We start from the raw sequence: 12,683 nt of genomic DNA, 5'->3' as shown, positions 1-12,683 counted from the left end.
ATATTTTGTTTCGGTTTCTTTTTTTCCCCCTCTTTGCAGGGTCCCCCACCAAAACCAGCCCGACGACAAGGAGGATGGGCAGATGAATCTGTGAAAGTCTCAAAGTGAGTACCCAGAGTTTTCACAGTGATATGTTTTTTTTCCTTGTCTTTGCAAATAATGCTGTTCTGGAACTAAGTACACAAAGCAAAATAGAAAGAATGAGCAATAGTGGTCATTGAATTCTATAATTAGTATTTTTGGTGCACAAATTATTTAATCAGAAAAGAAAATTTTATACTCTTGGTTGACCAGGAAGCCATGTCAAAGAAATCAGCCAATTGAGTGCCTGAGAAAGCTTTGTCCTGGGCTTCCTCCATGTTGATTGGTAGTGGGTAGGAGGATGGCAAATTGAGATAGGAAAGGAGCTATATCAGAAAAACTGAGACCAATCAAACCTTGGGGCTGATTTGTCATCTTTTAGGTAAAGTCTCCCAATGTTATATATATATGAAAGGCAAGAACTCTTTCAATGAAACACTGGTCATCCTATCACATGTGTAGCTCAGCTGATATTTTACATTTTAAGTTAAGTTCTGCTGCCAGTTTCAGATGCAGTAATAATAACCAGCTTAATGGCACTTTAAGGTTTGCAAAGCACTTTATAAATGTTTCATTGTACCCCCATCACCTTGGAAGGTGGCTGCTCTAATCATCTTCATTTTATAGTTGGGCAAATTGAGACAGGCAAAGTGACTGTTCTAGGTCACACACCTAGTTTGTGGTCAGTTTTGAACTCAGGGAGATTTGTGTGTCAGAAGACTCCAGGTCCAGCTCTCTATAGCACTCCCTTGTTACTTTCCATCAGTTGATAAATTATAGCAAATGGAGAAATTTTGAATTCTGTGTCAATTTACCTTGATAATATATTTTCAAGACTGTCCACATAGGTGATGAGGTTAATACACACATTGCCAGAACTAGCTCAGAAAGTGTGGGAGGGAAAAGGTGTTAGACTGGCCACCAGACTGTAGGTCCACAGAGCCATTGTGCTGACTTCATTGTTATATGCCTGTGAAACCCAGACAGTCTACCAGCTCAGTGTCAGGAAAACTGAATTGCTCTGATTTGAATTGTTTTAGGAAGTTTCTAAAGATCACCTAGCAGGAGAAGGTACCAGACCCTGGGGTCCTTTCTCAAGCTGAACTGCCAAGCATTCAAACTCTCCTGCAGAGAGCACAATTCCAATGGGCTAGCCTCATTGTTCAAATATGTGTATTTGCCTAAAAGGCTTTTACAGAGAATTCATACAAGGCATGCACTCACATGTAGATTAGAAGAAGTGATACATGGACATTATCAAGGTCTCTCTGAAGAACTTTGGAATCCATTGTGCCATGGGAAACTCTGGCATAACTCTGGCAGTATGGTGTGCCTGCATTAAAGAAGGTCCTGTGCTCTGGGGCAAAGCAGAATCACAGTAGCTTTAATGGAACATGAACTAGACAAATTTAGTGACATCTCCATTCTAAAACAATCTATGATAGATTTTTCAAGTTTGCATGGTCAGATAGATAGATAGATAGATAGATTGATTGATTGATTTGCCTGTGGTTGATCAAACCATCCATCCATCTATCTGTATGGATATATACATATATGTATATACATATATGTATATATGTATGCATGTATACACACATACATATATATCCATATATAGATGCATGTATTTTTTATATAAGATTGCAAGAGCTCTAGGATGGTTAAAATTTACCTAGACACTTAAATTGGCGGGGGGAGGCTTAGGAAATTATTATAAATGGAAAAAAATCCAGAATTATTTTGAATATTGGAGTTTTTCTTTACAACAAGTTTCATTAGAGAATTTGTCATTTGGTGATCATGGCAGGAATAGTAAAAATTCAAACATTTATTCTCAGAAGTGTTCAACGCCCCATCAAATGAGTGTTTGGAACTGAGCTAATATTATAATGTTTCTTCTTTGTTCTTAGGACTGAGACTGATTTAAGCTATATTCCTTACTCTATTCAGAAGTTCTTAACCTTGGATCTTTGAACTTGTATGGTAAAATAATTTGATAACTGTATTTCAATAGAATCAGTTGACTTTGTAATCTTATGTGTTTTATAGTTTGCATTTATTCCTTAGATTTCACCAAACTGCCAAAGGAGGTCATGATGCAAAAGGGATTAATCAATAAAGATCCATGTTAGGAAGGTTATGTATAGGACTGTTATGAATCAAAGCAGTAGGTAGTCATTGTCAAAGATTTTCCCTTGACCCACATATCCTAACATATTCTCACACAAAAATGAATCAAGATATCCATGTTGTTGAAAAGGGAAAGTTAGTAAATAAAATAGAGACAAAATTGTAGAATAACAGAGTATACAGCCCTTTCCCAAGATATGAATCATGCCTACCATGCTTCCAACAGGTGGCCACTCAGCCTCAGAATGAAGATTTCTAGTGTTGTAACTCATCTCATTGACTTTCACTGAAGGATTGAAGAAGCTTAACAAGGAGAGTTGTTTGCAGAATGAGGGCATTAATAGTAGATTTCTTTTTCAGTCATTCTAGAGAATCATTTAAGTTAAAATTTAAAAATCTTAAAAATCTTTGAACTCTCCCACTCTGGCTTACTACTTTCAGTGCTAGTAGAATTTTGTCAGTCTGCACTCACTTGGATAGTTGGTTCTAATTTTTTTCTTTGCAGTTCCTTGGAACTTAATGAAAACTTATAGATATTTAATTGAAGCAAAGCAAATAGAACTGTGTCCTTTCCAATTCTTATCATCATCATCATTGCATTTATACAGTACTTTAAAATTTGCTGAGCACTTTACATACATTATCTCTTTTTTATCCTCACAACTACCCTGGGAGATAGATGCTCTTATTAAAACGTTTTACTGATGAGGAACTGAGGCATACAGAGGTTAAATGACATCCTCAGGGTCACACAGCTGGTCACACAGTCTTCTTGATTCCAGTTTAGTGCCTGCTTGACACTCAACTCTCTGCACTGCTTCATATTTCTCCAAGAAGCTGTTGAATGCTCAGAGAGCACTTCCCAGTAAAATCACCTAGTCTGACAGGCTAAATCATTTTGAAGGTAACTGATAGACCTCACATTCATTGGTGAAGTAAGGAAATGTCTATGGCAACTGTATGGCAGCAACTGAGGCCCTTAGAACTTGCCCAAAATCATATAGGTAGATAGCAGCAAAGGCAAGATTTAAACCTACCACACTTTGTATTGTATCCCCCTATTGTCTTTAATTTGTCATTAGAATACTGAATGGCTTTATCAAGCCAAAGTAAAATCATTCTAAATTGAAGGTAGTGAATATTTTTTATATCATTTTTGGAATATATACTTATTTTGTGATATTTAGGGTAAGGGTTCTTTACTGGGGTCTGTTTATAATTGGTTTTCTTTGGAATCCTAGTCATTCTATTTTATGTGCTTAAAAAATCTAATTCTGAAGAAGAGATCTGCAGGCTTCACTAGATTGACAAAGTGGTATTTGATTTCAAAAACATTCCTATCTTCAGACTCAGTACTCTATCCATTGTGACAAATATAAAGCTTTTAGAACCTGAATGACAGGGAACCATACCCTCCTTTCTCCACCAAGAAACCTAATAAATTGTTTTCTAAAACAAAACATTTTGGAGTTTGTTTTCAGGAGTGAAAATTTTTCATAATTAAATTACCAGAATTTTATTTTAAAAGTCTTTCCATTCCCATTCATTTTTATCTGTCTTCCCTTTCAGAATCTCAGAGGGTCCTAAGATGTTGAACAATTAGAGAAATCCCAAGGAGGGATGAACGGATTTCTTTGGGAATTAGTAACTTACCTATTAGTAACTTACCTAATACCTTCCACATGTGAAGTCAAGGTGACTACTGGTCAGGTCTATTGTTTTGTTTTTGTTTTTTTTTTATGTTTTAATTATTTGATTTTACAACTACTTACAATAGTAGTTTTTACCAATCAGTTTTTTAACAAGGATTTGAGTTTGACATTGTTCTCTCTCCCTCCCTTCCCTCCCTCTTCCCTCTGGTAGAAAGCCATAGGCTCTATATTTATAACCATGCTAAACATAGATCCATATTGATCATGGTGTGAGGGAAGAATAAAATCCAAATGTAAGAAAGAAAACATTAGAGAGGGGAAAAAATTACATAATACGTAAGACAACTTTTTAAAAATTGAAGATAATTAGCTTTGGTCTTCATTTAAACTCCATAGTACCTTCTCTGGATAGAGATGGTACTTTCCATCACAAGTCTTTCTAAATTGTCTTTGATTATTGTACTGCTGAAATGAACAAATCCAACATAGCTGATCATCACCCCATGTTGTTGTTAGTGTATATAATGTTCTTCTGGTTATGTTCATTTTGCTTCGCATCAATTCATACAAATCTTTACAGACTTTTCTGAAATCCCATCTCTCATGATTTCTTATGAAAGAATAGTGTCCCATCACTTACATATTTCACAATTTATTCAGCCATTCCTCAATTGATGGTCATTCCCTCAATTTCCATTTCTTTGCCACTACAAATAAAAGCTTCTATGAATATTTTTGTACATGTAAGATTTTTTACCCTTTTTCATGATCTCTTTAGGATCCAAACCCAGTAATAGAATTGTTGGATCAAAGGGTATGAATATTTTGATTGTCCTTTCAGCATAATTCCAAATTGCTCTCCAGAAAGACTGGATCCATTCACAACTGCACTAACAATGCATTAGTGTCCCAGTTTTCCCACATCCCCTCCAACATTGGTCACTTTTCTTTCTAGTCATATTGGTCAGATCTGTTGTTGAGGGGACTCCTAAGGAATGGGTTAATAAGGGTTATGCCTTCCAACTCTGAGATTCACTCATTTCCTTTCATAATAATAATAGCAACAATAATAACAACTAGCATTTATATAGGACTTTAAGGTTTGCATAGTGTTTTACATATGTTAACTTATTTGAACCTTAACAACACTTTGAGATGGATGATTACTGTTATTTATAGATGAAGAAATTGAGGCCAACAGAAATGAAGTGACTTGTCCAGGATCTCACAGTATCTGAGGCGGGATTTGAACTCAGGTCTTCCTGAGACTAAGACTCTACCCATTGCTTACTTTCCTTCTAATGGCCATGAGGGCCATTCCCTTTAAGAGTATACTTTCATCTATTCTCCTTGTTTTCTACATATTTATTTATATACTTTCCCTCCTTCCCATCCCTCCTACCTCCATTTAAGTAACTTTCTTGAGGGCAGGAACCATTTTTACTTTTTCTTTGTACCTCCCCATTGCTTAGCATGGGGTACCTGACACATAGTAATAACTTAATGAATATCAAGTGATTGCTGATCCTTAGGTCCTATTTATTCAATACCCTTTGACCTTTTGCCTTAATTCTGTAATTAGAGCTCTTCAGTCAAACCTTTCATTTTCTGGGAAGCTAGGTGATACAGTGGATAGGGCACTGGCCTTGGAGTTAGGAGGATGGGAGTTTAAATTTGACCTCAAGCTGCTTGACTCTGGCTAACTGTGTGATCTTGGGCAAGCCAGTTAACACTGATTGCCTTACATCCAGGCTAGTTGTCCTGATGATCACCCAGTGCTTTGTCCCTGAGCCACCTAGCTCCCTCCTCATATACAATATCATGTCATAAAATGGAGTTCCCTTTTATGTCACTGATCTTACTACCAAAATATTTGTCAGTAGGAAAGGAAAAAGAGAGAGGTACTGTGTGAATTTGAAGATTATGAGAGGAAAAATGCTCTAAATCATTAATTATTAGAGAAATGCAAATTAAAGCTTCTCTGAGGTACCACCTCACACCTCTCAGATTGGCCAGTATGACCAGGAAGGATAATGATCATTGTTGGAAGGGATGTGGGAAATCTGGGATACTATTACACTGTTGGTGGAGCTGTGAACTCATCCAACCCTTCTGGAGAGCTATTTGGAACTATGCCCAAAGGGTAACAAAAATGTGCATACCCTTTGACCCAGCAATACCACTATTGGGTCTATACCCTGAAGAGATGAGGAAAAAGGGTAAAAACATTACTTGTACAAAAATATTTATAGCAGCCCTGTTTGTGGTGGCAAAGAATTGGAAATCCAGTAAATGTCTTTCAATTGGGGAATGGCTTAGCAAACTCTGCTATTTGTATGTCATGGAACACTATTGTTCTATTAGAAACCAGGAGGGATGGGATTTCAGGGAAACCTGGAGGGATTTGCATGAACTGATGCTGAGTGAGATGAGCAGAACCAGAAGAACACTGTACACCCTAACAGCAACATGGGGGCAATGTTCAACCTTGAAGGACTTGCTCATTCCATCAGTGCAACAATTGGAAACAATTTTGGGCTGTCTACAAAGGAGAGTACCATCTGTATCCAGATAAGGAGCTGTGGAGTTTGAACAAAGTGCAAGGACTATTCCCTTTAATTTAGAAAAAAAACAGATATCTTATTGTCTGATCTTGTTACCTCTTAGACTTCTCTTCTCTTTAAGGATATGATTTCTCTCTCATCACACCCAATTTGGATCAAGGTACAACTTGGAAAGTAAAGACTGACAGAGTGCTTTCTGTGGAGGGGTGGGGGGGAGGGAAGCAAGATTGGGGGAAAATTGTAAAACTCAAATAATATCTTTAATGAAAATAAATTTAAAAAAATAGACCCCGGGGAGCACCGGGCACAAAGTGGGGGAACAGCAGGGGACCTCTGCGAGAGCGAGCACATGGAGCCCAGCCCTCAGGGCACACAACTAGCAGCTTGGTCTTTTGGCAGCCCTGATCCTGAAACAGAAGCAGGCGGAGCAGTAAGCAGGAGCCCATTGAGCTGAGGGAGGGGAGTGAAGAGAGACTGCAGAGCTCTGTCCTCTGCCTCTGGAACAGGACTCTGGGGCTCTGACAACATTCAGATCCTGATAGCAATCTAGCCCCCCCCCCAATAGAACAGCAGGGCCCTCCCACCTCAGCCCCATGGCAGAGGGGGGTGCTTATGGTCATTCACAGACCAGGAGGGAGGACAGAGCCTCACACACTGAGATCCTTGTGGGAGTGTCCCAAAAGCTCAGGAAGTACCCCCAAAAACAGTCCCAGGCTGGGAAAATGAGCAAGCAGAGAAACAAGAGGAAGACCATTGAGAAATATTTTGCATATGAGCCCAAGAAGGATCAAAATACTCAGTCTGAAGATGAGGAAGCACAAGCTCCTGCATCTAAAGAGTCCAAGAAAAACAGAAATTGGGTTCAGGCTATGACAGAGCTCAAAAAAGAATTTTGAAAATCAAATGAGGGAGTTGGAAGAAAAACTGGGAAAAGAAAGGAGAGAGATGCAGAAAAAACATGAAAATGAAGTCAGCAGCTTAGTCAAGGAAATCCAAAAAAAAATGCTGAAGAAAATAGCATGCTAAAAACCAGCTTAGGTCAAATGGATAAAACAGTTCAAAAAGTTATTGAGGAGAAGAATGCCTTAAAAAGCAAAATTGGCCAGATGGAAAAAGAGATAAGAAAACTCTCTGAGGAGAACAAATCCTTCAGACAAAGAATAGAGTTCAGGGAGATTGATGAATTTACCAGAAATCAGGAATCAATACTTCAAAACCAAAACAATGAAAAATTAGAAGAAAATGTGAAATATCTCATTGAAAAAACAACTGATATGGAAAACAGACTTAAGAAAGATAATTTAAAAATTATTGGAATACCTGAAAGTCATGATCAGGAAAGGAACCTTGACATCATTTTGAAAGAATTACTACAGGAAAATTGCCCTGATATTCTAGAAGCAGAGGGCAAAATAGAAATGGAGAGAATCCACCGATCCCTCTGAGAAAGAGATCCCAAAAAACCAACCCCTAGGAATATTATAGCCAAGTTCCAGAACTCCCAAGTCAAAGAGAAAATATTACAAGCAGCCAGAAGGACACAGTTCAAATATCATGGAGCTGCAGTCAGGATCAGACAGGACTTAGCAGCAACTACATTGGAAGCTCGTAGGGCTTGGAATATAATATACCGGAAGGCAAAAGAGCTTAGAATGCAGCCAAGAATGAACTACCCAGCAAGGCTGAATGTCCTCTTACGGGGAAAAAGATGGACTTTCAATGAACCAGGGGAATTTCAAAGGTTCCTTTTGGAATGGCCAGAGCTGAACAGAAGGTTTGATCTTCAGATACAGGATTCAGGTGAAGCATGGAGATTGGAGGAGAGGGGGAGAATATGAGGGACTTAATGATGATGAACTTCATGTATTCCTGCATAGAAAAATGACACTGATAATACTCATATGCACCTTCTCAGTTAATAGAGCAGGTAGAGGGAGCTTTTATAGTTGAAGCACAGGAGAAAGCTGAATTTGAAGATAAAATATGGTGTAAAAATGGAGTCAATAGAAAAAAAGGGAAATGGAATGGGAGAAAGAAAAAGGAGAGGGGGAATAGGCCAAGATATTTCATATAATAAGTTTTTTCTTTATTACAATGAGCTATTGCAATGATATGGAAGGGGGAGGCAGGGGGGGAATGAGGGAACCTTTGATCTCATCAGAGGTAACTAGGAGAGGAAACAGCATATATACTCAATGGGGTATGGACATCTGGAGTAAGAAGGAGTGGGGAGCAGGGGGAAGGGGTAGGGATGTGAATAAAGGAGGAGAGGATGGACCATGGGTGGAGAGTGGTCAGATATAACACATTTTCTTTTTTTACTTCTTGCAAGGGGCTGCAATTGGATGGCCTGTCCAGGACCATAGGGCTGGGTGGATTCTGGGCCTGAGGAGTGGTATGGGGGCTCAGGGCTTCTTGGCCCCAGGACCAGGGATCTATCTGCTGCGCCACTCAGCAACCCTACAGCAGAGTCAGAGTGATAGGAGAGAGAAAATATAGTACATGGTAGTGGAGAAATAAGAAAGGAGGGAGTTGCTATCAGCAATGGCAATGTTGGAAAAATATGGAAGTAACTTTTGTGATGGACTTAACCATAAACAATGTGATCCACCCATGATAGAGTTGTTGGTGTTGGAACAAATACTGAAGCACATTTTTTATTATTATTATTTGGGGCAGGGTGCAGGGCAAATGGGGCTGGGTGGCCTGCCTGGGGCCACATAGCAGGGTGATCTTTGGGTGTCTGAGGCTGGATTTGGACCCGGGTGCTCCTGGCTCAAGGGCCAGTGCTCTGTCTGCCACCTAGCCACCCCTACTATGATTACTATTTTATTTTATTTTGGGTCTTTTTTTTCCTTCTTTTTGGTTTTTGCAGTGGGGATTGGGTGGCTTGCATGTCACACGGCTGGGTGATTGTTGGGTCTACGGGGCTGGATGTGGTCTCGGATGCTCGTGGCTCCAGGGCTGGTGCTTTGTCCATTGCGCCACCTGGCCATACCTACAATTATTACTATTATTTGTTTTTAATTTTAATTTTTTTCCTCTCCCCTTTACTTTATCACCCAAGCAAGTCTGTATTCATAGGGGGAGGAGTATTTTGTTTACTCTTAAACAATAATATTTTATTAATGTGGGGAAAAAAATAAATAAATGAATAAAAGAATGTCAAAAAATATTAAAGATTATGAGAAATAAGTTGTGGTATAGCATAGACACTGGAGTTAGGGAGAGAAGGTCAATTCCCGGCTTTAATTTTTTTTCTGCCATTCTCTTCATCCCTCCCGGAATTTTCCCCCTACTGCTTTCCCTTGCCAATCTCTTTTTATCCTTTTTCTATCTCTTTCCATTTTTTTAGTTGTCTCATTTTCACTGTCACTTTTCTCATTTCATTCATTTTCACTCTCTCACTTCTCATTTTATCCAAAGCAGGACCCTTCATTGGCAAATAGAAAAAAGAAAGGAGTCCTTTGTCAATAGTATTCTTTGGAGTTTTTGATTCATAGTCCCAAAACAGCTATAACAGTGATTTCCCAAACCTTTCCATATAATCCCCAAACATCTTTCACTCTTTTTTTTGAATTATAAAGATTTTTTTTTGAGTTTTACAATTTTTCCTCTAATCTTATTCCCCCCCCCACAGAAGGCAATTTGTCAGTCTTTACATTGTTTCCATGGTATACATTGATCCAAATTGAATGTGATGAGAGAGAAATCATATCCTTAAGGAAGAAACATAAAGTATAAGACATAGCAAGATCAGACAATAAGATATCATTTTTTTCTAAATTAAAGGTAATAGCCCTTGAACTTTGTTTAAACTCCACAGTTCTTTCTCTGGATACAGATGGTATTCTACATTGCAGACAGCCCCAAATTGTCCCTGATTGTTGCAATGATGGAATGAGCAAGTCCATCAAGGTTGATCATCATCCCCATGTTGCTATTAGGGTGTACAGTGTTTTTCTGGTTCTGCTCATCTTGCTCAGCATCAGTTCATACAAATCCCTTCAGGCTTCCCTGAATTCCCATCCCTCCAGGTTTCTAATAGAACAATAGTGTTCCATGACATACATATAACACAGTTTGCTAAGCCATTCTCCAATTGAAGGACATTTACTAAATCTCCAATTCTTTGCCACCACAAACTGGACTGCTATGAATATTTTTGTACAAGTGATGTTTTTACCGTTTTTCATCATCTCTTCAGGGTATAGACCCAGTAGTGGGATTGCTAGATCAAAGGGTATGTACATTTTTGTTGCCCTTTGGTCATAGTTCCAAATTGCTCTCCAGAAAGGCTGGATGAGTTCACAGCTCCACCAACAATGTAGTAGTATCCTAGATTTCCCACAACTCTTCCAGCAATGATCATTGTCCTTTCTGGTCATATTGGCCAGTCTGAGAGGTGTGAGGTGGTACCTCAGAGAAGCTTTAATTTGCATTTCTCTAAAAAGTAATGATTTAGAGCATTTTTTCATATGACTATGAATTGCTTTGATCTTCTCATCTGTAAATTGCCTTTACATATTCTTTGACCATTTGCCAATTGGGGAGTGGCTTTTTTTTTTTTAAATTTGACTCAGTTCTCTGTATATTTTAGAAATGAGTCCTTTGTTAGAAACATTAGTTATAAAGATTGTTTCCCAGTTTACTACATTTCTTTTGATCTTGGTTACAGTGGTTTTGTCTGTGCAAAAGCTGTTTAATTTAATGTAATCAAAATCATCTAGTTTGTTTTTAGTGATGTTCTCCATCTCTTCCTTAGTCATAAACTGCTTCCCTTTCCATAGACCTGATGGGTAAACTACTCCTTGATTTTCTAGTTTGCTTATAATTTATGTCTAAATCCTGTATCCATTTTGATCTTATCTTGGTATAAGGTGTGAGGTGTTGGTCTAATGTAAGTTTCTTCCATACTAACTTGCAATTTTCTCAGCAGTTTTTATCAAAGAGATAGTTTTTATCCCAAAAGCTAGAGTCTTTGGCTTTATCAAACAGCAGATTACTATAGTTGTTTCCTGCTATTGCACCTAGTTTATTCCACTGGTCTACCACTCTATTTCTTAGCCAGTACCAGACAATTTTAATGACTGATGCTTTATAATATAATTAGGTGTGGCTAGGTGGTGCAGTGGATAGAGCACCGGCCCTGGAGTCAGGAGTTCAAATCTGGCCTCAGCCACCTTTTGTACTTTTTTTCATTGAATTCCTGGAAATTTTTGACTTTTGATTGGTAGGGCACTAAACAGGTAGTTTAATTTTTGTAGAATTGTCATTTTTATTACATTAGCTCAGCCTATCCATGAGCAGTTGATGTTTGCCCAGTTATTTAAATCTGATTTTATTTGTGTGAGAAGTGTTTTGCAATTGTTTCCAAAAAGGTTTTTGAGTCTGACTTGGCAGGTAGACTCCCAGGTATTTTATATTCTCTGAGGTTACTTTGAATGGGATTTCTCTTTCTAGCTCTTCCTGCTATATCTTGCTAGACATATAGAAAGGTTGAGGATTTGTGAGGATTTATTTTATATACTGAAACTTTGCTAAAATTGCTATTTCCAGTAGTTTTTGGATGATTTCTTGGAATTCTCTAGATATACCATCATGTCATCCGCAAAGAGTGAGAGTTTTATCTCTTCCTTCCTAATTCTAATTCCTTCAATTTCTTTTTCTTCTCTTATTGCTGAAGCTAACATTTCTGATACAATATTGAATAGTAATGGTGATAATGGGCATCCTTATTTCACCTTGATCTTATTGGGAATACCTCTAGCCTCTCCCCAATAAAAATAATGTTTGTTGATGGTTTCAGATAGATACTGCTTATTATTCTAAGGAACAGTCCATTTATTCCTACATTCTCTAGTGGTTTTTAGTACGAATGGGTGCTGTATTTTGTCCAAAGCTTTTTCAGCTTCTATTAATATAATTATATAATTTTGGATAGGTTTGTGGTTGATATAATTGAGTATACTAACAGTTTTCCTAATATTGAACCAACCCTGCATTCCTGGGATAAATCCTCCTTGGTCAAAATGTATTATCCTAGTGATAACTTGTTGTAATCATTTTGCTAAGATTTTATTAAAGATTTTTGCATCTATATTCATCAGGGAGATAGGTCTATAATTTTCTTTCTCTGTTTTAACTCTTCCTGGTTTGGGTATCAGTACTATATTGGTGTCATAGAAAGAGTTAGGCAGAGTTCCATCTTCCCCTATTTTTCCAAAGAGTTTATACAGAATTGGAACCAATT

General features: G+C 37.9%; 1 protein-coding gene across 2 annotated transcripts in view; it reads left to right on the top strand.

Moving 5' to 3' along the window:
• The window catches only part of IFT43 (intraflagellar transport 43), a 164,609-nt gene that overhangs the window by 45,884 nt on the left and 106,042 nt on the right, over positions 1 to 12,683 (top strand). For both annotated transcript variants that reach the window (XM_074235682.1, XM_074235681.1), the window contains one exon: positions 40 to 104. In XM_074235682.1, coding sequence (XP_074091783.1) covers positions 40 to 104 — 65 coding nt within the window. The remainder of the gene's footprint in view (positions 1 to 39; positions 105 to 12,683) is intronic.

Source organism: Macrotis lagotis, chromosome 4, assembly GCF_037893015.1.
Source record: "Macrotis lagotis isolate mMagLag1 chromosome 4, bilby.v1.9.chrom.fasta, whole genome shotgun sequence".
Classification (NCBI taxonomy): Eukaryota; Metazoa; Chordata; class Mammalia; order Peramelemorphia; family Peramelidae; genus Macrotis; species Macrotis lagotis.
This window is presented reverse-complemented; position numbering and strand designations above follow the sequence as displayed.